This window comes from Poecilia latipinna, unplaced genomic scaffold (genome assembly GCF_001443285.1).
Source record: "Poecilia latipinna isolate Pla-1442-1.1 unplaced genomic scaffold, P_latipinna-1.0 Scaffold220, whole genome shotgun sequence".
NCBI classification, from domain to species: Eukaryota; Metazoa; Chordata; class Actinopteri; order Cyprinodontiformes; family Poeciliidae; genus Poecilia; species Poecilia latipinna.
In genome coordinates, this window is record NW_015112836.1 from 354,833 (window position 1) to 379,909 (window position 25,077).

Genomic DNA, 25,077 nt, shown 5'->3' on the forward strand with positions numbered 1-25,077 from the left:
CGAGGTGTGTTTTAAAAAAAAATACAGACATTAAAAACATCAAGCACAAAGTTGGCATCAGTCTTCCATTTTAAAATTTGTACAACTATAAAAATATGTGAAAGAGATCAGAATTGTTTTTGCCATTGACTAAAACAAGCGGGAGACATTGGTCTTTCTCTCGTGTCTGCACCAACTCTTTGGATTCAAAGAAACATTCCAGTTTGTTTTTGGTAAACCAGGCAGGAATCATGTTGTTGCTGCTGTAGTGACTCCTCCTGGCTCCACAAGGTAGCAGCGCAGTCGGCAGTGCTGCATCTTCAGATGCTCACTGTCGTCTTAATCAGTGGGAGCAGTGGAGCAGCTCGCTGACGTCTCAACTCTGATGGGGCTCCGACACACAGATATTGTCTGTGTAGAAGCACATCAAGCTCATGTTATATTTACATGAAACAAAAAACCCTGCTTTATATTAAATGTGACATTTGAAACCAACTCCAGTGATCCCGGTATTAAATATTGGGCGTTTTGTTTTGTGACGTTGGCATAAAGTGCTCCCAGTAAAGACAAACTGCATGGGGATTTGACCATTTAATACTTAATTTACTTTAATTCTCTGGACTTGTTATGGAGAAAGTCTGTATGTTTGGAACATTCTCACTAAAGCACTTTTCTATTAACTCACAACTAAATTTACCTTTCAAGAAGACATTTCATACAAACTCTTACATGTAGTCATTTTTAATTTTAGGCCTTATAAAGTTCCAAATCTTTTAATTCTACACTATAAACTACATTTAAATATGCTCTTTCATTGCATTTTTCCTAAACCTTTCTTCTAAAATGTAATGAAGGCATACATTTTTTAAGCTCTAGCATAGATGTTATGCTGTAACAAACCTAGAAACTACATCAGGCAAAGAGACTTGATCCCCTGACATTCACCCTTCCCTGCAAACCAGCATATAATTCTCTTATTGAATCATCTTATTTGCTTTACGTTGTCCGTTTAAGGCATTAGAATAAAACTAGTCTTCCGTTATTCAGCATCTACTCTGACATTATGAGAAAGTGTATATTTAAGAGGTTTGGCTTGAAAACGGCCATTCAGATAGTTGCCTTGAGCTTAGGACCCTACTACATAGTAGTCCATCCTGAGCGTTTAGTTCAGTTTTTAGAGGAAGGAAAAAGTAGCACAGATTAACTAAGTTGTTTCAGTCTTTATTTGTTGCTATTCATTGAACTGTAATACCACGGGTGGCTGAGATTTTCAGAACTAAATAAAAAAATCCACTGTAATGTACCGACAAACACATTTACCAGCTGTATCAATTGTTTCTTCAAATACTGGACACTGAGGATTCAGAAGTCTTACTACTTCTGAAGTACCAGACTAATGTTGGCATGTCTCTTTTTGATATGACTTGTTAATGATTTGGTATCAACATACTAAATCAACAAGTCCAGTGATGTTTACAAATGGCAAAACACTATTGCTTTTTGTTTTGCACAGTGAGTTGCTTGTATGAGAAAACCAGATGTATTGAGTTTTGTTTTAAAAACCCAACCAAGATAGATGAGAGAAGTTACAGTCAAGACAAGATTTCTCTTGAATCTAAACGGAACAGAAACAGGAAGTATAACAGGAGGACATGTGTCTCATCGTCCTGATCTACCCTGTCATTGTGGCTGGTTGTCCGGCTCCAGTCTTTCTAATGAGAGCTCTGGCTCAGACAGCGGCCCGGCTGGTGATGTGCCCACTAAGACAGGTGAAATGGAAATGCTAACCAGCGAGTCCTGCAGTAAAGCTTAACTCCATGCATTACTTCCAGTGTCAGGTCTCTAATCTTGCCTTCCTAGGTACGTTGTAGCGTGGTTGGGTGTGGTCACTATTGTGTTCTGTCAGAGCAACCAACCAGACACGGCTTAAACAGGGTGTCTGTTCATCCTAAAAATGTATTGGTCTTAAATGACTGTATCTAAAATTAAGACCTGAAACATTTTCATTGGGTTCTGTCACTCCGGGCGGTTGAGGCTACCCTTAACTTACTGCTAGCTATTTGGGTAGCTTTTTTTTTTTTGCGTCTCCTACAGGTGATTTAAAACACTTTTGCCTGTTGACTGGACAAATTTCGTTCATTTCTGTAGCAATGTAGGTCTTAGATTCCAGCCAATAAGTCTGAAAAAGGCATTTAAAAGTCTTAAATTTGAGTTGATGAAGCCTGCAGAAGCCTTGCTAAGGTAATTCAGTCACAGGCGGTCACCTAAGGACATGATTGTTTTGATTATGATTCATATCATGTTGGCAGTATTTGTGCAACAAGTGGTTTGACTTGTATGACCTTTAACTCCATTAGGAAGTCATATTTTTTTTCAGTAAGCCTCTAAATGGTTTCAGGTAGGGGTATTTCCGACAGTTTTAAGTTCTTCTTCTTTACGGTTTAGGACTTCAGGTGGGATTGTCTGACTCCTTTCCAGCAGTTGCTACTGTAGGTAATATGATCCTGTTAATCCTCTCTTGTGAGAGGGTGATTATAACAGCTTCCCAGCCTCAAGCTCTTTTTTTTCTTCCTTTTCCCCCCCCCCACTCTTTCTCAACTAAAACAAGATGGAAGGTATTGAATTTGTGCCGTTGTCCGCTCATGCTGCCCGTTTGTTTGCAGGATAATGAGAGCATGGAAATGAGGACAATAGCGTTGATTTTACTCCTGCCTCTGTCCCCGCTGTGCGTTGAAAACCTACCTTGTATGATTATTTGGAGTTGGTGAGAGAAGTTAACATACACACACACACAGGCAAAGGTGTGTTTTGCGTCCCTGTTTCATGCAAGTGCAGCTTGCTTCAAACCCAATTAAAGCCAGTGCATCGGTGTGGGTGGTTTGAGAAGCAACCAGTAGGCTTGTAGTCGAGGCCTGAGAGTTCATGCAAGGTCGACGTTAATGATTTGACAGAAGAGACCTTTGCTTCTGTCAGTTTGACCGTGTTTGTGTAGTCTAGTTCACTACTATTTCCTGTGCCTTCAGTCAAATATGTAACTTTGACACTAACTTCTGGGTACTATACATGGAATTTCTCTTTTTGTTACTGTGCGAGATGTATTCTTTGCATAACTGTCTAATTTTGAACACTTGTATAGAGATACTTTATATTTATACCAGTATTGTTGAAATTGCTGGGAAACGATGGATAGTTTTTACATTTTGCTCTCAACTTTTACCGATTTGCCCAGTTGGACATTCAGCCTAACATCGCTCATCTTATCCTCTTCTATATCTGTGTGTGAACATGTAGGCTGACACCATGCATTGGTGACTCGCTGCCCTGTTTTCCTAAAATAAACTCGGAGACAGGAGCCTAAATCTGCTGCTCACTTTTGTGACTGGCTAAAGTGGAGCTTTTGAATGCAAATAGGCAGAAATGCAGATTGGCCAACTTCATACGCAGGTTGTGATTTACTCATTTCAAAGGTTCTTTGTTAATTTTTAACTACCATTATGACCAAAGGAGTTTCAGATTCCAAATAATTTTTTTTACTCCGATAAAAGAAAGATAAGGTATTGGGCCTTGATTAAAAGGACAAATGTTTAGAAACTCTGGCTGAATGGTTTACATTCTGTATAAATAGAAATCTATAAAACTCTATTTGGTTAAAACTACACGAAAGCATGCACTTTACTCTTTCATCATGATAAAAGATGCCAGAGTAAAGAACATGCATCTTTTCTTCACTTTTGAACATCGATTTTTGTTTCTTTAGTCTACTAGAAGTGACTTTTGTTTTCTGTTCCAAGCAGAGAAGCTGCAGAAACACGGTTCCTCTTTTTAAACAATAATAAACACTCAACCTGTTTTAAAAATACATTAAAAAAAAAATACCCTCTTAAAATCCACAGTTCTTGTTTCACTTCAGCTTATTTTAGTTTGAGTTTATATTTACATGCACCGATAAAACAGACCGACAAAATTTAACCAGATAAAATGTAACCAGTTGTATTGTTTTTGGGTTAATTTTAAGTAGCATTTCTGAGAAGTTTTCTTCTTTACCAGTGAAAAAACTCTGAAATGAATTAAATTAGCAAAGTCGGTTCAATTCTAACACCCTGTTTTTTTTCTTTTAAGTAGTAGTATAAATGTAATTATTCTGATGAATTGGTTAGCATTAAGATTTAGTTTTTATGTCTAAAACTTTACCCACAGCAGGCCATTTATTCAATAAAATTCTTGCTAACACTTTTTTTCTGTTTCTAATTTATTCTAAAAGCAAAAATAAGAATTGTGGCTTTAACAATACATTTTATTGGGAATTTTGGCTGCAGCCCTTTGGCTTCAGTTCACACTTGTACTGACCAAGTGTCATGTAATTTCATTCTCAAAGTTTGTAAGATCTAACTTTATGTTCTGCCACAAGTGAAGTGAAACAAAAATAAAGCACCACTCCCAGCTATCACTGAAGTATGCTGTTTGATAATATTACCACAATTTGGTTGTTTCTGCTAAATTATTTTATTTATTGACAAAATTAAATAAAATCTCTGGCCATTCTATACTGGCTGCTTTATGGAAACTTAAGTAGTTTTATTGCTCAATTAAGTGAAAAAAGAAAAACATGTTGAATCGTTTCTTTAAAACTGAGATATGTACAGATTTTATTTTATCCTTTTGTGTTTTTAATGCTACACCCTTGATAAGAATGGGTAATGGGAACATATTTAATGTAAAAATGTCATACGTTTTTCTTAAAGACTACAGCTAAAGTGATCTTCACTGCCCCTGGGTTAAGAAGCTTGACCAGCGCTGTAGCTAAATTCACTACATGTGGGAAGAAAATTAATTTATTCCCCAGTAGAAACTTGTATTAAACCATGACAGTTCCTAACTCTTAATTAAGTTGATATTCCTCCTCTTAGGACCCATAAAAACATGTTGCCTTCATTGTTTTCTGCTGGACAGCTCGCATACTGAATAACAGATGACTGAGCAACATCTGTTGGATTTAAAGCAAAATGTTTAAATATTTCTTTCTAATACACTTCATATAAAAAATTACAATTACAGACTAATATGCTTGATTAAAATTGTGGTAATTTTTATCTGTACATAAACTTAATAAATACTTCTGTTGCACAAGTGCCTGTACTTGACTGACCTTTGATACTCCAGATGTCCTTTTCTTTTTTGGATATATAAAAATCAGTAATGATGTAATTTCATTACTTTAAAGCACAGCCTTATCGTGTGGAATCAAATCCTGTCATCCATGAAATCAATATCCAGCAGTGCTGCATTCTCTGTGTACTTCATTACACGTTGCATAATGTGAGGTCAGGCAGCTGTAGGTGAGTAGCTGTCACGACTTGGCAGGGGGAAGGTTGGCGCTTGCGACGGCGGGGAGTTTTACCCTCCCTCACTTCCCCAGTGAAGCCCTGCATCCACTGATGCAGAGACGGTGGAGAGGAAGGATTTTCAATAACACTGTGTCACCAGAGCTCCCCAAATAGATCCTCTTGACTTCAGACCTCCTCCCGCCCCTCCTCTGTCCTCAGGTGCAGCTGCATCGCATCCAGTGCAGCAGTTTTGTGACGATAAACCTCTAGCTGAGGGGGTTTTCCCCTTCTCTTCTGCCTCAGGATCAGCTGGTGGTGTTTTTATTTCGTGTCCGGCGGATTCGTCAGAGCACTGCGAGCGTGCAGCTCCGAGGAGGGCGCAGCACACTGCAGTCGTCAGATAGCACGTGTGCGGCAGCTTTCCCTGTCGGCCCTCCTGCTTACGCTGCTTGCTTAGCGAGAGCCGTATTCCTGTAAGAAGCTAGCGGGGGGGAGGAGTGCGAGATGAAAGGGATACAGGAGGAGAGATGCGAGCGTGTCAAATGGAGAGAGAGAGGTTGATGCACATGCGGAGGGGTGGAGCTTAGCATCAGGCAGTTCCCTCTGTCTTCCTTTCTCCCATTTTTTCCCCCTCTGTTACTCCATCTGCGGTGCTTTTTCAGCTCTTCCCACAGTTTGTTTTTGTTTTTTTAGCTCGCCGGCTCCGTCGGACTGCGGCTCCTCGTTGTACCTTTCATGGACTATCCTCCTTTTCTCAGCTGTGCAACAGGGACCGTCTTCAGACGCTGGTGCGCTCCCTCGCCCCTCTCTGGAGTACTGGGGGGGGGGAGGACTGGGGTTTGGGGTCCTAAATGAGACTAGCTTGTCATCCTCCAGCACATCCTGAGTAGAGAGAAACCCGCTAAAGGTGGCTGGGGGTACACGAGTTCGAGGTGGGCTGGGGCGGCTGGGAGAAGGATGGTCACGCCGGCTCCTCGTGCTGCAGTCGCGCTGCTCGTCTTTCAGGCACAGTCTTGCTTTTCCTCGACATGAGCCTCGCAGCAAGGGTGTCCTGCTCCATGCTCAACTGTTTTGTAAGTTCACTCATGTTATTGTGTTCGTTGTTGTCCTAGTTCAGATTACAGTGGGTGTGTATTCCTGCTTCCCTCCCCCCATCTCACCTCGCCACCTGTGTGTGTGCATGCCTGCCTTCTCACCAAAGGGGGAAGGGATTTATCAACATGAGTGCTACAGTTATTGACCAACACCAACTTCGGCTAATGTATGCGTGGTGTTAACGAGGAGATGATGAATAACTACTTTGGTGCACTTTTAAGTTGCCGAGGATTGGTCCGGAGAAGGTCGGGTTCAAACTGTTTGTGCCCAGAGTGAGAACAGGATGTGCCACGCTAGCTGCAGTGGAGGGCTGGAGCTGGTCTCTCTGGAGGAAATGAGGAAGACTGATGTGAAGCAGGTGTGCTTCTGTTGTTGAATGTCGAGACGGAGCTAGAGAAAGGTCAAATCTCAGTTTCCAGGTAGGAGAGTTTGACCGCACGTCTGTGGAGCTGAATAAGATGATGCTTCTTTTTAATGTTTACACTTTGTTGACCGTTGTAACTTTCAGCAAGTCTGCTGTTTAACTCGCCATCTAGGGCCTCCATGTTTTCCTTCTTACCTTGTCCCATGTTATGCTTTTCAAAGGGTAATATGATAGTAGGATAAAGCAGAACAAACATCTTGTGACTTCACAAGGAATATGTTAGAATTTTAATCTCTAAAGCTTCTGAAATTTTGTAAAAATGTATAGAAATAAAGCAAATATAAAGTTTAACTTAAGTTGATGTTCTGAGGCATACTGAAGGTATGCTAACATGTGGTATCTGTGAAAAGTCAAGTTTTTCAAAGGCATGTCAACAGTCATTAAAATCTAAAAATAATTTAGTCAAATCATAACCAGGACATACAACGGTTTGATTATTACAAACGAGTTGGTGATGGACCAAGACAAAATACTTTATTTGTAAAAATGGAGAGAAAATTGGTGTTCAAAAATGTAATAACAGCTGAAAAGTGTGGCTTGGATTTGTATTCAGCCACACTGGTACAAAACTTTGTAAAGTCAGCTGTAACCTCAATTACAGCTGCAGGTGTTTGTTCCTAGACCTTTCATCGTAGCGCCATCTTTCCCCTGCTTGAAGTTGAACCTTCGCTCCAGGTTCAAGTCCCCTGCAGCGTCTGACTGGTCTAGTTCAAGGATTTTCCTGCATTTGTCTGCACTCAACTTCCCACCAACTCTCACGGGATTTCCTGTCCTTGGTGAAGAAAAGTGTCCCCACCAACACATGGGGACGACTATATGTTGGTGGTTAAATTTACATTGCCGCACTTCACTTTTTAAAAAAAATAATGTCTTCCTTTCTCTTAACAAAATGCTCTACTTTGTTTTTCTTTTAACATGACAAAATATGAAAATGTTTAATAGGTGTGAATATTTTTAGAAGCCTCTACAGTTCTAAAAAAATAAAATCACTTAATCTAAATTGAAATTGAAGTTTTTTGACTACAGTGGGATCAGAAAATTAGTTTGACTATTACAAGAGGAATGCTACAGTAAACATGCGATTAGATTATCAGTGTTTTGATTCTTGAAGCCTTGATTGAACAATCAACTTTCTTTTTTTTTTTTTCTTCTAATGAGGTAAATTTAAATTTGCAACTGAACCCTGAAGTGTTTCTCATTCAGGTGGCTAGAGAGCCTCAAAACTTTCTAGGTTTTTGCACAAAACTGTTCAAATATCCCTAAAAATCTGAATGAAAAGTACATTTTGTTTGTCCTTTTGAAGATCAGGGAATCTCCCACTCACTTTGTACTCTGTCAGAAACTTTAAATCACATTACTTTGCATTTTGATTGCATGGTGTTTGGAGATGATTTGTATTTCAACTTTTATTTCTGAGAAAATATTTTATAAAGTCCGATAGATGAAGATGCAGCGCGCCGCTTCCCTTCTCTTGTTTTCTTTAAGAAAATGCAGCTGGTCATTACACAATTTATGATCAGTCTTAAACGTCTGTGGCTCGGCTGAGTCGGCACTTCTTCTTTTGCGTCACTGTCTGTATAATTTAGTATCCACATCCTCTGTTACCTAAATGGATCACAGGCTTGTCAGTCTCCTCCGTCGGAGGAAGGGCTGCAGAGTTTTAATCATCCCCATCCTTGTCGTCATCCGTCAGTGAAGGGGGGGAAAAATCCAAGCGTCTGTGCCTGCTCCATGCGCAATATGTTGATCTCACTAAATGGAGCTACAACATCTAATTGAATTGATTTAGATTTTTCCATGTCTGTAATCAAATTATTCATGCTAGCTAAACGAATCAAGTAAAACCAAAAAGCTTTTTGGAGATGGGCTTTAGGTGTCGTTTCTTGCACTATTTTCATGCCTGTGATCCCACTTGTACTCAATCAAAACCCTCCTTCACCTTGCAAAAAGAGTTTACAGGGATGCAGCAGGGACGGCGTAGGAGAGCGAGAGACGATTATAATATTGTTAAAAGTATTTGCTCATTTGCCTTCACAAACACACAAATCGACAAGTTTATGTCAACGTAAAGTGCCTCAGGTGGCATAGTTTTAGCTTCGCCTGGTTTAAGCACTTTTTCCTGCCCAATTATTAATCGGTTAATCCAAAAAATAATCAATCGATCAGCCCTGTACTGTATTGATGAGATGAGCATCAGGGGTTGAGCTTTTCACATGTTGGAATCTTTTGCCAAAAATAATCAAGCGTTCATTCAACGATCACTGTTATTGCATTTTAGGTGATAAAATAATTATTTTCTTAAAGTAATGTAATTGTATTTGTAACATGGAATTTCAAAAGAATTGAATAAGAAAATTAATTGTCAGGATAATGGATTAATCAATAGCTGGAATAGTTTAGTTGCAGTCCTAGTTTTGTTTTGACCATTGCTCCAGAAGCACATCAGTGAGGTCAGACACTGATGTTGGGCCCGCTCTGTTTAGCCCTAAAGATGCTCCGTTTCGTTGTAGCCGGGCCAGTCGGGTTCTTCCAATGTGAACCTGTTTCACGGCTCATCTTGAAGCTAAATAATCTGCACCAGAAGTAACTCGACTTAATACAGTTCAACTCTCAACTACCAAGCCAAAACCTGCCGATTGAACTGCAATGCAGGCTTGACTGGTCACTCATCCTGTCAGAGAACCACTGAGCTCCAAAGCAACCTATCTTTTCCCCTAAATGTTTGAAGGAGCAATCTGTATTTTGATACAGCTGTTGCCATGGCAATGTTTGAATTGCATAATAATCAGGTTTGAGCGAATACTTTGCAGTTTAGTGAACGCATTTCAACAATTTAGCTTCCTGACTGCCGTGAGTGTATATTTATCAAAAGTATGAACATATTACATGAACAGACCAACCTGTTCCTGTATAATTTCCTCAGTATTTGGAGGATGGCCAAGTTATCCCACAAAATGGGGTTGATTGCTTAGAACATGATGATCTATGAAATATTCATCTGGCCGCAGAGGATGGGGGAGAAAACAGAGGAGCGTGATGGGAGAGTTTCATCTGCCATCTTTTCATCTTGAACTTTATGTTGGAATGTTGTCAGATCCAATGCATCTGATTCTGAATCCGTTGTCTTTTTTTATGAAGGAAAAATTGTGGCATTCCTTCTCTGTTTGCACTCGTCGCATCTTGAGATGTGGGATATGTTGAACTGACTGTTTGGGCCAGTGCAAGACTGAAACGGTATGATAACCGCGAGGAAAAGATCACGGCCTCATGCTGTCACAAGATAAAGTTAAATAATAAAACCGTGTAATGTAGTTGGTTTTATTTAAAACCCAAAAATAAGTTATTTCTACTATTGTTAGAAAGCAACAAATTATCACAGATCTACAAGCTTTTTTTTTTTTTTTTTTTGCAACCAACAATTATTTTAGTTGCAAATAATTAAAATTATTTTGCCAATTAATCTGTTCGTATAAGAAAATCGTTCTGCAGATTTAACCACTTGTTAAATGGTTAAACAATAAATGGTAAAACCATTTGTTTAAGGGTTAACAAATGGTTAACCACTAACCATTTAATGGTTCAACATTAATGGTTAATTAACCAACATCAGTATTGTCTTTTCATACAGTACTGGAAATAGATTAAAAGATGCAAATAAAAATAAGTAATATTTTATTGCCTAAAATATAATAATCATACTTCTTAGTGTACAGCTGTTGGTTATTTGTAGCAAAGGATGGATGTGTAGCTAAAGAAGGGCATGTGAAAAGCTCTTTTCTCTTTTTTCCCCTTTTTTCCCCTTTTTTTTTTTTTTAGTTTATCTGGTGTATATATGGACAGCAAAAGGTGCCTAATATAAATAATTTCAACCAGATGAAGCTAAAACTGGTACTGAGGATTTCTGTGTAGAACACATTTTTAGACGGAGGTTTTTTTTTTTCTTAAATTCAAAATGTGTTTTTTGTACAGTTTTGGCTTAATTACTGCTCTGAGCTTGTTTCAGCAAACGCCATATTTCAGAGTCTGTTTTCTCCATTTTTATGATTTGTTTACTAAATTAGTTGACGACTATTTCATCTCTAAAACAAATTAATTACAATGAAAATTGCTTTTTTTAATATTCGCCAACAGTATTGCTGTTCTCCTTGTATTGGCATCATGCAGACCTCCTCGCATCACAGCTCCAGGTGCCTGGAAATCTATTTAAAGCTCCTTTAAATATTTACAACTTCATTGCCAACATGTACCTCTCATTTAAAATGACCCATCAGTTCAGTTAACATCAGGTATTTGAGCACATGCTGCCACAAAAAATTTAAGAGGTCACCTTTGCTTTGTGCTCCTCTAATCTGCACAACTCTGGGACAAAGCCAGATTACGTAAATAATCCGGCAAAGGCAGAGTATTTATTTATTTTTTACAGTGAGGGACTTGGTCTCTAAAAAAGTGCTGGTTGTAGCCATGGCAACCAGACACCTATTAGTGAAATGTGTGCCAGTGCTTTTCCGTCTCCTCCAACTACTATCCTACCTCTGCGACTTCCCGAACTCCCCGACGGTTCTGTTTTTATTTAACTAAACGTGAGCAGAAGTTTTCCCTCCTCCGTTTCTCTCTCATGCGCCGTCATCAGATCAGTTCGAATCGTAAGTCAGTAAAAACACAGACGCCATTAATTCGCCTCGTCACGGCATCTTGTCTGCCGCCGCGCTGACTGCTGGCCGCTCTGCGTGTTATCATGACATGCAAAGTGGCGGTTATAACTGTAACGCATCGAGGCTCGCGCGCGACACGGCTGTCGTCTCCAGCTTTCCGAGCGCCGCTCAGGCAGAGGTTGGGGAGGGCGTTTTGGCTCACAGCAGTGACGAAGCAAAAAAACCCCGCCGGCCGCAGGACGAGCTGTGCTCCATCTTTTTGTGAAGTCAGAGCATCCCTGTTTCCCTTTAATCTACTGTAAACCATTTTATCTGCAGCCCTCTAGGGAGGAATAAACTAAAACAGAGCCGTGTGCTGCATGTGTTTGTTTAGGAGTGCAGAGTTTGAACAGCTGTGCTCTCTTTAGAAAGGTATGAGGATGCTGAAAATCTCCAGATTCTTGTAGTTTAGTTTCAGTGTAATGAATACTGCTACGGTCATGTGTCCTTTTAGTTTGCCATTCCTTTTTTTTCTGCAGTCTTTACTGTCAAATAGGGTTGGACGATGTGGACATAGTTTTATCACAATATTTTGTGGTACTATTGTGATAAGAGATGAACTATTTATTACTTCATTTGTAATGTAACTGGGTTGCAGTGACTGCATGACACAGCAGTAATGGTGCCACAAACACAAAAACTACTCTTGAAAAACATTCCCATATGTAATATGCTTATTTAGGACAGCGGTCACACAAAAAAGTGTGATTTGTACCACCAAACTGCATTTATCCAAGTTTATTGATACTCGTATTGAACCTGAAGTCGATTAAAATAATAAAACAATAACAATCATGACTGCACAGCTTTGTTTTTGTTGGGGGTTTTTATCCTTAAGCTGCAGTATAACTTATTAAAAAAACACATTTGTTAAAACTGTTACCATATTGTGACCGTAAAATATGAGACAAATAATCTGATACAAAGATAGAGTTCCTCCACCAAGTGCTGCTATTGCTGTCTGAAGAAATCCACCGGTCCAGGTGAAAAATAACCAATTCTTAGTGCTGTCAATCAACCTTGTGTATGGCAGAGAGACATTTTACCGTTGCAGGAGAAATGTTTATCTGCCATCATCTGTGGCCATTACAACTGGCTTTAGCATTCACGGCAGCTGCTACCGGGAAGAAGCAGTAGCTTAGCAGAGAGAGTGATGAGCAGTGATTACACAAACATGATTAACAGTGCTAAGCCCCGCCTCCTGGCTCCTATTCGTTATTTCTAGTCAGCACTGGGGAAAGGCAGAGGAGCTTGATTTATTTACTTATCACAGATCATCCGTCTCATACTGTTACAATTTCAACAAATACGTAAAAAAAAAAGTTTTAAAGTTGCATACTACAGCTTTAATTGAAAATGTTCTTGACTATAAATCAAAATTCTTATGTGAAATTTATCCCAATAAACGATACGATAAAAGCTCAGCCCTACTGATAAACTACCTTGTCTAGGTTTCATCTGGAGCAGCGTCTCGTTTCCGTCTGCTTGTGTCTTTAAAGTTCGCCGTGTTCCAGCGGGGCTCTCACCAGAATGCATGGTCAGGGTCGCTCCATATCGTAATTCAGCAGCAGGTGCCAAGTGCTGTAGTGTGGCTCAGCAGAAAGCAAACTAGAGCCAAGGGAGCTGGTGGCTTATTAACACTGGAGCGCTCACGTGTGAGGCTGTGTCGCTCTGATTGCTGGAAGAAACCACATGGATGTTCTTCTGAACTGATGAGCATCGATTTCCTTGGGGTGAGATTAGAGCAAACCTTTCTGGTAAAGCAAACCTGCGTCTAGGTGGCAGGAGCAGGTGAGATCTGAGTGTAATGGCCTGAATCTCTGAGGATGCTCCTGACTGATGGCCACTGTCACCATCCACCTGCTTCCAGGGGAAACATGAAATACTGATGAGGCGCAGAGGTCTGAACAGTTTCATTCACAAGTCACTTCTGCAGTTATGAGAAGCCAAACAAATTGGAAACATTCAGAACAATAGTTAGCTGAACTTCTGATTCTGACTTGTCATGAATAGGAGTTGAATTATTCACATGGCTGTTATTAATCGGGTCGGTCGGTCAGTCCTCTCTCACAGCAGAGAAAAAGGGGACAGTAGCTGATCTTCAGATCTTCGCAGAGGTAGATAAGATCGGTTTTACATTAAAGTATCAGCCGATCACTGATCTCCCATGAATGAGGAAATCGGGGTTGATTTATCAGAGCATGCTTGGTAAAAATGTTGATAAAAATCCTGTATAAACAGTTTTTTATCTTATCACAGTTGTGAATGGGGAAACTATTAGCTTCACTAATGTTTCTGCCCTCCAGGAATAAAAAGCTGCAGCATTTAACCAGACCAAAACTCCCAGCGTCTCCTTCACCTTGAATGCATCTTCTATAGTTTTATAGAGAACATAAGGCCAGTGTTTAGAGTCAATGGAGCCATCAGCAAAGTCAAAAAGCACTTAGCTTTGCAGTATGTTTCAGGAAGCGTAAACGTCTGTGTGACACAGCCTTGGCATTAACCTCCATAAGCTGCCATCAGCATGACCATTTAGTAAAATATATTGTGTAGATGTGGCAGAAAGAACAGCTTTGTTTAGTTACGTTTTTACTGTGTGTAGTGACGTATGGCTTTAATCTCTCCCACACCCACAGTAGGTCATCGGTTACAACATAAAAGGAGCAGAGGACGCTCCATCAAGAGTTGACACTCCTGCTTTCTGTTGACTCCCTACGTCTAGATCAGGTTTCCAGACACGTCTGCCCAGGGCTTACCTGTCAGAGGACAATGTCTTCATTAAAGTGTTTTCAGTCAAAGCCAGGATTTACCCTCGCCTCAATTGTGTGACGTTAAATAACTGCTTTCAAATACTTATCAAAATGAGAGAAAAAAACGTTTAATCTATGTTTTATTTTCTTGGTGTTTTTAACCAGCCCAGCAATTTCACCTACAGGAAAAACACTACATGCAGTAGAAAAGTCAAGTTGGCACATTTCAGCAACAAGTAACTAGTTATGATGCAAGCAATAAACTTTACATTTTGTCATCAAAATCGCCTGAAAGCCGCTTCTCCAATGAACACTCCCCACCAAGAAGCCAGAGTCGATTGGAGGATGATGGGTGTAGAGAAAACCTTTTAAAAGGTTGTGAAACACTTGAGACTGGGATGCTGGTTCACCTTCCAGTAGGATAACAAGCCTAAACATACATCAGAGGCTAGAGCAGGACGGTTTAAATCAAAGCATAGATATGTGTTAGGGTGGCCCAGTCAAAGTTTAGACCCAACTTTCACTGGGAATCTGAGCCAGGACTTAAATAGTTTTTTTTACAGACACACACACTAACCTATCTGAGTTTAAGCTGTTTTCCAAAAAGAATGGGGATAAATGAGTCTTTACATAATGCAAAGCTGGCACCGACGGACTCGGAGCACATTGACACGGGGTAAATGCTAATGCCCCACACACCTACGTTTCATTTAAAACAAATAAACAAAAAAAATCCTGTCTAATTCTCATTCCATTTCTCACTCAGCATTTCCTCCAGTGTATTATAAGCCTGGCGGGCCACCAGGCTATACTTATACCCCCACCAGGCTAAACACTGTTTATATATTTAAATATTTTTAAAATGTTTGCATGTTTTAAGACTATAGTTGGTGTTCAGGTATTAATCTTCACATTATTATCAAGTGATATTTTAATATTGTGAACATTTTTTAACTCAAACACGACGGGCCGCTGGATGAGTTTTCTGAGGTAAACCTTGCACACTTATGCTCTACTTCTTTTTATTCTTTTTCTTTTTTTTGCCACTCCACCCTGCATGTTTTAGACGTCCCCTGCTTCAGCACACCTGATTTCAATTGATTGCCGCTGAACAGACTTTTGTTGAACTGCAATCCTCTGAATCAAGTCATGTTAAAGCAGGGAACCATCCAAAGCATGCGAGGCATTGAGCCCCGAGGACTAGGGCTGGGGAAACACTGCTCTACTTTGTTTGTGTTGTATAAAATCTCTATTTAACAAGTTTGCTGCCACATGACAAAATGTGAAAAGCTTGTGAATACCTTGTGCGCATACCATAAATGTGAAGTGTTACGTCATGCAGGTTAAAAAAACATCCTCTGGCTATCCGGTTACAACTTGCATTGTCCGTACCTTTGGCGTATTGTGTGCTTTAATTAGCTGCTTTCGATGATGGTCATTATCAACGAGGCTGTTGTTTTGCAAGGTTTGACATCGTCAAGGACTTTCCTCTTTTTTTTTGGTGTCATGGGAGGCGGTATCTTTAAAATCAAAGGCACAAAGCAAGGACTGTCGTTCTGGTGGCATGAAGGAATTGCAAAGATGTGTTCCTGCCTGCATCGGCGAAGCAGTCGAAGTGGGTAAACTTGTTCACTGTATGCTCAAATGAACCTAATTACAGTGTAGAGATGAACTTCCTGGAAGCTGCTGAGGTGAAACAGTCTTATGTAACTCTTGTCAATTAAAAGAAAATAAAGGCCCAATGCAGGTGCTTCAGTGCAATCACTTTATTCTCTCCAAGGATTTAAAGTGTGACCTGATAAGCGTTCATTCAGCCCGAGTAGGGCACTAGTACCCTTGGCTGCAAAAGGACGGCGCTGACTGGTTTCTTTTGTTCTTCCCCTTTTCTCCTGTCTGCCTCCACTTGAAGAATTGCAGGCTAATTTTAGTAACCCATCCATTACGTTGGGCTTGAACCTCATAAGCCTGGATCGCTTTTTGGGTTCATCAGCTGCCAGGAGCGTTTCGGTCTTGCTTTTTTTTTAAGATGATTATGCTCATAAAGTGACAATTTCTTTATTCAGTCATACACACTCTACAACTAAATGCAGTAGAAATATAGAAAACATCAGCACTCAGCATTTTTATTTATAGGAAAAAGCATTTATTCAATCTGAGCTCTAAACGGCAGAAGGGAAGAAACCTTGCCTAAAAATTACCTTTGTGTCGGTAGGTAATTTCTCATCAGTTGCATGTGGGGCACCACAAGGTTCAATCCTGGGTCCCCACCTATTTAATATCTACATGCTCTCGTTAGCTCAGGTTATAACAATGAAGATTAGTTACCATGACGATGTGGTTATGAGTCACTGAACAGCTTGGCACCAAAACACATTAAAGATCTCTTGTGGTATCAGTCTTCCAGACCACTCGGGTCTTCTGGTTCTGCTCTGCTGTGCGTCTCCAGAACCAGAACCAAACATGGAGAAGCGGCATTCAGCTGATTCAAAAACCTGGAAAACCCACCTGTTCAGATTTGCTTTGAACCATAAAAACTTAAACATTGATCAACATCTTTGACATTTGGTGACTTTATGATGTTACTTTGCCTTTTTGCTGAAATGTGCAATACAAATAAACTTATTGAAAGTTTATTTTACATTTTTAGTCAGATTTTAACCTGCTGTGCAGTAGCTTGGAGCGTTTTCCGCCAGAGGTTAACGACTCAGGGAAGTGCCTCCTTAGTGGTTAGTCTTAATATTTGAACCTGCTGTCACTGTCATTTTTTGCCGTCACTGTGAATACTAGTATTACAACCATTGTTGTGCATTTACCAGGGTGAAGAGGGGCCTCCCAGTCTGGAGTACATCAAGGCCAAGGACTTGTTCCCCCAGAAGGACCTGGTGAAGGAGGATGAAAGCCTGCAGGTGAGCTGATTACTTTCCATAAAGTACATTGGCTGGAAAAGCTGTGTTGTCTGCCAACATGGTGCTTCAGCAGAGCAAAGGGCCTCACATTAAAAGATTACTACTCGAGACATTATCCCCATTAGTCTGTTTTGTGCTTGACACAAGAAAAAGTTAACAAGGCAACCTGGTTAATGAAAAAATAATTGCATTTCAATCCAGCTGATTTACTCCGATCAGGCGTCATGTACACATTCCATGTTTGTTCTATTAGTCTGACATCTGACTTTTATGTTTTTTTGTAAACATTCCTACAAATGTAAGAAATACTGCTTTTTACGCCGCTTTTTAAATTAACGAACTCTTTAAAATCTTTTCCTAGCAGCATGCTTACCCTACAACACTATAAGAACAGCAACACGCAGCACCAGCGTCTAGTGAAATGCTGCCTCCTCCTGCTGTAAGCCATGACATCACTGAGTGATGGCGCTACATCTGTTCTGCTGCTGTGTCGGACAGCCGTTTTCTAAAATAATCTGATCAGTTTATTTTTGGCTGGGCGGTGAATGCCTGCGCATCACACGCAGGATTATGAGTGAGCTGCCAGCCGTCATTCAGATGGGTAAAAATTGATCAGTTTTATCTTTTTTTCTCTCTCTATTAAACTTTTTTTTTTTTTAAACAAAGGTGTTTTAGCCCAGATTTGCTCTGAATAGGACTTAATACTTTTAATACAGATGCACAGATCAGACCTTTGTGGCTGATTTCTGACCTCCATTTTTTGTGGCCCTTTGACCCATTTATACTGAGTTTAGCTGACCCCAGTTTCTCTAAACGCATGATGTTACAATAAAGCATAGTAAGAGGATGCAACATGATTGGACTTGGACATTTTCAGCATCAATGCGTCATCAATCTGAAAACCTTTGAGTACAGAGGTTATTTGGTTTCTGATCATGCAGTAAGGAACAGCTCTGCTGATTCAGTTCGCCAGGTAATTTCTCTGAGCATTTTCAGCTTTGGGTCATCTGCTGTTTTTTGGGTTTAATGATATTCCTAACTATTCTGACTGAATAGTCTTAATAAATTTCTTGCATGTCATTTTTCGTCACATTTGGGTTCATTTAAAGTTCAGCTTTTATTATTGTCCAATTCCCCGTTTCATATTGTTCAACACTAAACTGTCACCTACACGATAAAACCACTTAAAGATGTTTTTAAAATGAACTACCGTGCTTTAATTCTATGTACACAAAAGCTTTTAATAAGTATTTCTCACAGAATACTATAAATGCAAAGTGTCGCTGTTCAAGGAAGATTAAACCATAAACCACTAAGGTTGAGTACACAGAAGCGCAGGAAGTTATGAAGATTTCAGCGAAGATTTTAGAGATTTATTTGCAGTTTTGGAGGAAGAAGTTAGATGGAGTGATGAAGAAGAGGGAGCCGGTTCTACTGAAGAAATGCAGCCATATGTTTTTAGCCATATTATTCAGGAAGCACCAACTCCGACATTTCTGGGTAAGAAGGGTTTGAAGGTGAAGGGTTGGAGCTGGACATCTGTCGCCTCCAAATTACTGAATAGTATCAACCAGATTTATGAATATAATAGTTATTCATCTCTAATTCAAATAATCCAGTTACTTTAAAGTAATTGGTTATTTCCAGTTGATGACCAGCAACAATAAACAGCTGAAATATGTCACCTTTCATCTTCGTTTCTGAGGCTTTTTAAGAAATACACCGTCATCCTTCTCCCCTAAAACAGCATCTGCAGAGGTTTAAAAAACAAGAACAAAAAAACAACGAAACAAAACGGGGCAGCTGCCAAAGACGAGACGAGAAGGATCGGTTATTCTGTTGGTGAAGATGAAGCTGAAAAACCACGATTGGTAATTTACCGTCTTCTCCCTGTGGAGTAGAGTTTGTGCTTTTAGGCTGTTTGGTTAATGGAGCCGAGCAAGGCGTTGATGGAGACCATGACAAAAGAGAGATGGACCCGCCCAGCCCTGGGTTACTCTCTGCTGCTTTTTTTTTTTTTTTAGTGGTTTTAAATGGAATGACATTTCCAGTGGATTGAGGGGGGAATATCGGCTTGTTTAGAGTTTTCATTTCTAAAGTGGCCGGCTTTGAAAGGCCTTCCAGTGAAAGCGAGTGAGATCGGCATCAGTCTGAGGAGGTAAAAGCTTTATAATTATTCTCGTTGATCTGCGTTCACACATGCAGTCACGTGTTTTATCTAACCTTTCGTGTCTCTCTTCTTTCCGTCATATGTTCTGCTACTGATTATTAGCAACATATTGGTTGATATGGTAGAAAACCATGCAACGTAATCGCAACAAATCCCCAGACAGCAGACACACCCGTGCAAAACTAAACTTGGGTAAAATAAGTAACATTTGTGCAAAGTGGAAGAAAAGATGCAAGTAAATGAATTTGGCTAAAATAATTTTAGTCAAAAACTGATTTTGGCCATTAATTTTAGGAAGGTGATATAATCCACCTTCCTAAAAATAAAGTGGATTAAAAGAAGAAATTCATTTTTAAAAAAGGGAGATGTGCTTTTGTCTCTCGATTGTCCTCACTCGCTTCCATCAGTTTTCCCCCTCAGACAAAATGACAGACCTCCCCTGCCCTACTTAATACTTTTCTGCCTTCCCACCTCTGAGTCTGCACATTTCGGCATGCGCTCGCAGCACCGTGTGCATGCCCTGACATGCAGGCTGCCCCAACCGGAAGTCACGACTCGCAAGTCGGCGCATTATTCATGGTTGTTTCTTTCTTCTCACCCTCTTCCTCTCCGCGGCTCTCCTGGTTTTTTCTCTTTCTTTCTCTCTCTCTCTCCCCTTTTTTTTTCTGTTCATGTCTCTGCTGCTTGAAAGGCTTCGTAGAGGAAACGTGACACAGTATCCAATGCTGCGCTCGCCAGCTGCCAGTGACTCATGCGCCCGCTTTTGGAGCGCGGCTCATTTAATGCGGCTCCCAGTCTGTACAGCATGTTAACTATGGCAATCTGGGCAGGACGTGTTGGGTGTCTCCCCACACCAGAGAAACAATCGGATTCAGAGGGTGCAGAATTGCATTTCAGTCGCATGCTGAAAAGATGCAAGTAAATGAATTTGCGTCAATGCTGCAACAATGCTTGTGTGCCGTGCTTTTCATTTTATCGATACCGTAGATCGATGAAATGATCTGCAGTATCATTTTACTGTAGATCCCAACACTTTGAATATGCGAGTCTGCAGATTGTCTCTATTTTATATCAGCAGGTTTTGAGTAAACAGTCTGGAAAAGTATAAAACTATTTTTAAATTTATTAAATTCCAGAATTTATTCTGGTCTCGCGACAAATGGCACGTAGCAGCATGTTGAAGAACCTCTGATTAGTTATTGTTGAAGATTTTTCTTGTTTTTGCTTGAGGCGATGCATTTTTGCACAATTATTCCCTCTGAAATTTTACTCAAAGATTTTTTTATTTTTTACTTTCAGACAGCTGTTGTGATGTGTAACCATGGCAACAAGGTATTGGCAGATGATTAGCATTCCAAAAGCTCAAATAGTACCTGAACTTTGACCCCAAATCCCAGAGGAATTGAAAAGGAGGCTTTGTGGATGCAGAGCAGGAACAAAGAGTAGAGAGAGAAGGAGGAAGTTCAAACTATCTTTTACCAAAAATGATGGGCAAAGATTATATTCTCATCTCAAATGTCTCGATAGAAAACGATAGGGACGCATCAAAAGCAAATGAGGTGGCTTAGCAGTGCTTACCAACACCTGATGTCATCCAGGACATGTGAAATATCTTCTGTGCATCTTGGCATGTCATGACAGCCATAATGTTGTCATACAGCAACAGTCTTCAGTCAGAGGCCTCTTCACGGCCGTTACGAGACTGACTGCTACTGGAGAGCCTTTCCAACCCACTGCATCAAAATCCACAAAGACTCTTTGAAGATGCTTTGATAATATGAATTACTTAATTTCCCTTTGGGATAAAGTGTTTTTGCTGGATCCATCTTTTGTTGCTTCTAGTTTTTCAAAGCTTAATCTCTCTAGAAATATCTGTTGTAAATCCATAGTGGAATTTTGTTTTCATCTATTTCAAATTTGCTGCAGAAGTGTTGGGAAATTTGAAAATGTGAGTCTGGACGGATTTGTAAAAAAATAAAAATATGGGGGAAACCTGACACCGGCTCTGCTTGTGTGCAGGAACATTTTCATCTTCAGTCACTTCAAAGCTAGTCCAGTACAGGTATTATTTCTATATTTTTAAAAAAGTGTTTGAAATGCTAATGAATTGCTAATATTTCCCGGTCCTGCGTTGCGTTTGGGGGGTAGAAGGGGTAGAGGGGGAGTTGCTGCTGCCTATATTTGGCTCTGATGTTCTGCTGTAGAGCACTATGTGCTCCATTTCCCAGGTTAAGCTGGACTCCATTTCTCTGTCTGGACCGACTGATGGGTGCAGGATCTGTTCAGACCTGAAGCAGGTGCACAGCAGACGTCAGGGGGTTCTCTAACACACAACTTTAACAAACTAAATAAAACACCATCCAGTATGTTTAACAATTTATTTGAAATTATTTGGAGTTTTTTCATATCTCATATCCATTTTTTCCCCTTTTTATGATTTTGCTTGCCATACTTAAGAGCCTTAAGCAAAATTGCTTGTTTGTAGTTTTGCTTAATTCCTGTAAAGTGTCTCTGAGTGTTTCAGAAAAGCACTATAAAAGTAAAATCCATTATAATTAATAGTAGTAGTCATACTAATTCAGTACAGTTTTGCTCTGCCTGACTTCTCTCATAATCCCCCCATCTGCCTCGCTGCATGCAGTCTTTTTTATCGTGCTCCGGTCACTCCAGCTCTGTGTGACTCAGCAATACATGCTAATGCAGAATGAGGTAATGTTGTCTCCAAGCAACGCCATTGTCCTCACCAGTGGAGACTAAACAAGATCTACGTTGCCATTCATGGACCCCAATGACGGCAAAAGTTGTTTAAAGGAGACTGAACCCAAGCGATACCAGCCTCCGCGAGCTTTCCAGCGATTTCTAATCCTCCAGTAACATTCAGCGCTGAGCTAACAATTGTTTGAAAGGGGAGGTGAGAAGCCGACCCGTGTGAAGGTAATTGAAAGCTTCAGATTATCCCATTACTTCGAAGTTGGCAGATGTAACTGTGTGTCACATTCACCGGCTCGGCTTTTAGAGACAATTCCCTGGCTAAAAGTAAGAAGGCAAAAAAAAAAAAGTTCTATTGACCTCTTCTAGAAACCAATTACCTTAATGTAGTGTCGTACTGCAGCCAAAACCAGGCCTTGGCTGAGACTGTAATAAAATGAGTAGAAGTAAGAATGTTAATTGAAGGCCTGGGATCCAGTCCGGCAGCCCTGCCTCTTGTTTGTCGACCCATTCAGGCTCGGCTACAGGCCCTTCACGCTCACAAAGGTTCCTCTGTAAGACCACAGGCTGGTCTAATGGGACACCTTAGTCGACTTTATTGTCTTTGGTTTGATTAGTGGAGGTTTTGCTTTACAGAAACTCAAAGCCATGCCGAAGTATTCAGTGAAATGGGAGTAGTAGACATACTACATGTTTTCCAAAAAGTTATGTGCCAAAAAGAAAAAGTCATGCCACAGAAAGTTTAATTCTGGTTTCCAAGCCAGAGAATTTTCTTCCACCTGGTTGCTGGTCTATCTCAAATAAACACATTTTTCATTTCAAGCTCCTGCTACTGATAATAATTTGATGCCGACATGTTGAAGGATTAAGTATTTCCTTATTTATGAAACCGTTACTAAAATGTAACTTCACAAGATACTCAACATTCTTTGTTTTAGTTTCCTGTTTTTCGTGTTGAAGAGTTCATAAAATCCTTATTCCTGTAATTAAAATAAATAAAGGCAGCCTGACCCTAATATTTCACCATAGAGTCGACCTGAATTCAAAGTCCAAATGAGCAGAAGCTGTAAAACACGCTTGTCAAACAAGAACAACTGGGTGCACTGACATCACTCTGGTCTACGGAAACCCAAGGAGTGAATTGGAAAATTAAACCGTCAAAACTTTGATATGTTAGCAGATGTAGCAAAGAGTGTTTGGCGAACATGTGCAGCGATGAGGCTTTTAACCCGCTCCTACATCCCTTTGTGTTCACTCAGGTACCATTCCCAGTTCTTCAGGGGGAAGGAGTGGAATATCTCGGCCGTGCCGACGAAGCCATCATCGCCATTTCCAACTACAGACTCCACATCAAGTTCAAGGACTCCGTCATCAACGTGAGTTCTCGTCTCGGAGGAGGAGCTTGCGCATTTGTTTGCTTCTGTACAAACAACCTGAGCGTCTGCAGTGCCACGCCACTGCGGAGGCCAATGGCAGCGGGGAGGAGGGTTCAGTTTGGACGCACGCAGGCGTTTCACCCCACAGCCGAGCTGACGAGGTGAATGAAGCGGAGGAGTTTACACGGAGGAGTTGCTGTAAACCAGGGGTTTCGGCGTAGTTTGTTGTAGCGACGTCGTACCACAGGAGTTGCAGGCTCCCCTTTGATCTACCGGCGAAGAGGGTGTAACGTGACATCCAAGTGCCACAGCCCGGCCCCTGCTGGCGCTGCCGTCCACTCCTGTTGACGTCAAGCCCTTGCTCAAACACAAGTGAGCGTATTGTTTGTCCTCCCTGGCAGTCAGATTTCTCCTCCTTCCCAAATCGTGGTCAAGTTTTCCACAAGGGTTCTGGAAGCAGAGGAGAGTGGAGTGCAGAGGCCCCGACCACCTGGGCTTTAAATATTCTCCTTCAGAACGAGAATAAGTCACCGTCTAACCGTGCCCGCACAACTGATTACCCAACCACTCAGACTCCTGCCTTGACCCCCAGCTGCACAGATGAACTCTGTCTGAAAGCCAGCAAGCCACAACCTCTCACCCACATGTCCTTTCACAACCTCACCCCATCCTCCCAAACCGTTTCTGCCCTTTGCTCCCCCTCTTTGTTTGTCTTTCTTTCTCACCATGATCCATGTTTGATTTGGACATGTGCCGCTAGTAGCATGTCCACTCGGTTAGCTTTCATCTTGCACTCTTTTGTTGTTTTTTCTTTCCTTTTTAACTCTTCATTTCCGTGTTGTCTTCTAAGCTTTTTGGGGTTTAATTTTTTTATTTTTTCCCCATTTCCTCCTGTCTTGTGTGTCTCCTCTCCCTCCCTTCCTCTCTCTCTCTCTGTGTGTGTGTGTGTGTGCGCTCCATGGTGGCTCTGTGTTTTAGACCTACCCTGGTGTGGACAATGAGATCTCTGTGAGTACAATACGATAAAACACATCCGTCTGTCACAGATTAGACAGCTCTGTCACTCTGTGTGGTTATGAAGCACTAAACACAAAGTGTCTCCTACATCCAGCTGAGCGCTGGTGATCAACTTTTAATTTTCTGCCAGATTGTGATTCAGGAATAATCTTGAAGTTTATTTATTTTTTAATTGCTGGTATTCTGGCTATAAATTATGCTCAGTTTTAAGTATTTTCCCAGTTCTGATGTTTTATTAATTGATTTTTTTTAAGAAGTTTTGACACTTCAGAGTCGGACATGAGGGGGAAAAAAGCTGTTGGTAAAAATAAGCAATGAATCAGTTAATAACATGATAAATTAAAACGAGCTCCATAATTTCCATTCTGATTATTTAATATTTTTTGAAGGATGGTTTTATTTATAGAGACTTCATAGTCAGTTTTATTTATGGTTTTGATTGTAAGTGACTTTTATTTCCATTTTATCTACGGTTGGTTGTTTTTTTTTTAATGTGTCAAAATTTTTCCAATTAATGCAGCTGTTGGGTGTCCCTTACCAAATTAAAGTGTATCGGTCTGTTATTTATTTTTTGTTATCATTTATCACAATAATTGCTTGGACAATTTATTACCTAGTAAAATTTGTCACCATGGC

General features: G+C 40.4%; 1 protein-coding gene across 4 annotated transcripts in view; it reads left to right on the forward strand.

Annotated features, from left to right (window-relative positions):
• Window positions 1-25,077, forward strand: part of mtmr4 (myotubularin related protein 4) — a 43,363-nt gene that overhangs the window by 5,833 nt on the left and 12,453 nt on the right. For 2 of the 4 annotated variants that reach the window (XM_015031844.1, XM_015031846.1), the window contains exons 3-5: window positions 17,080-17,169; window positions 23,308-23,424; window positions 24,403-24,432. In XM_015031844.1, the coding sequence (XP_014887330.1) occupies window positions 17,080-17,169; window positions 23,308-23,424; window positions 24,403-24,432 (237 nt within the window). Of the gene's footprint in view, window positions 1-5,075; window positions 6,377-17,079; window positions 17,170-23,307; window positions 23,425-24,402; window positions 24,433-25,077 lie in introns of those variants that run through there. The other 2 variants (XM_015031843.1, XM_015031847.1) reach the window with 2 other exon arrangements.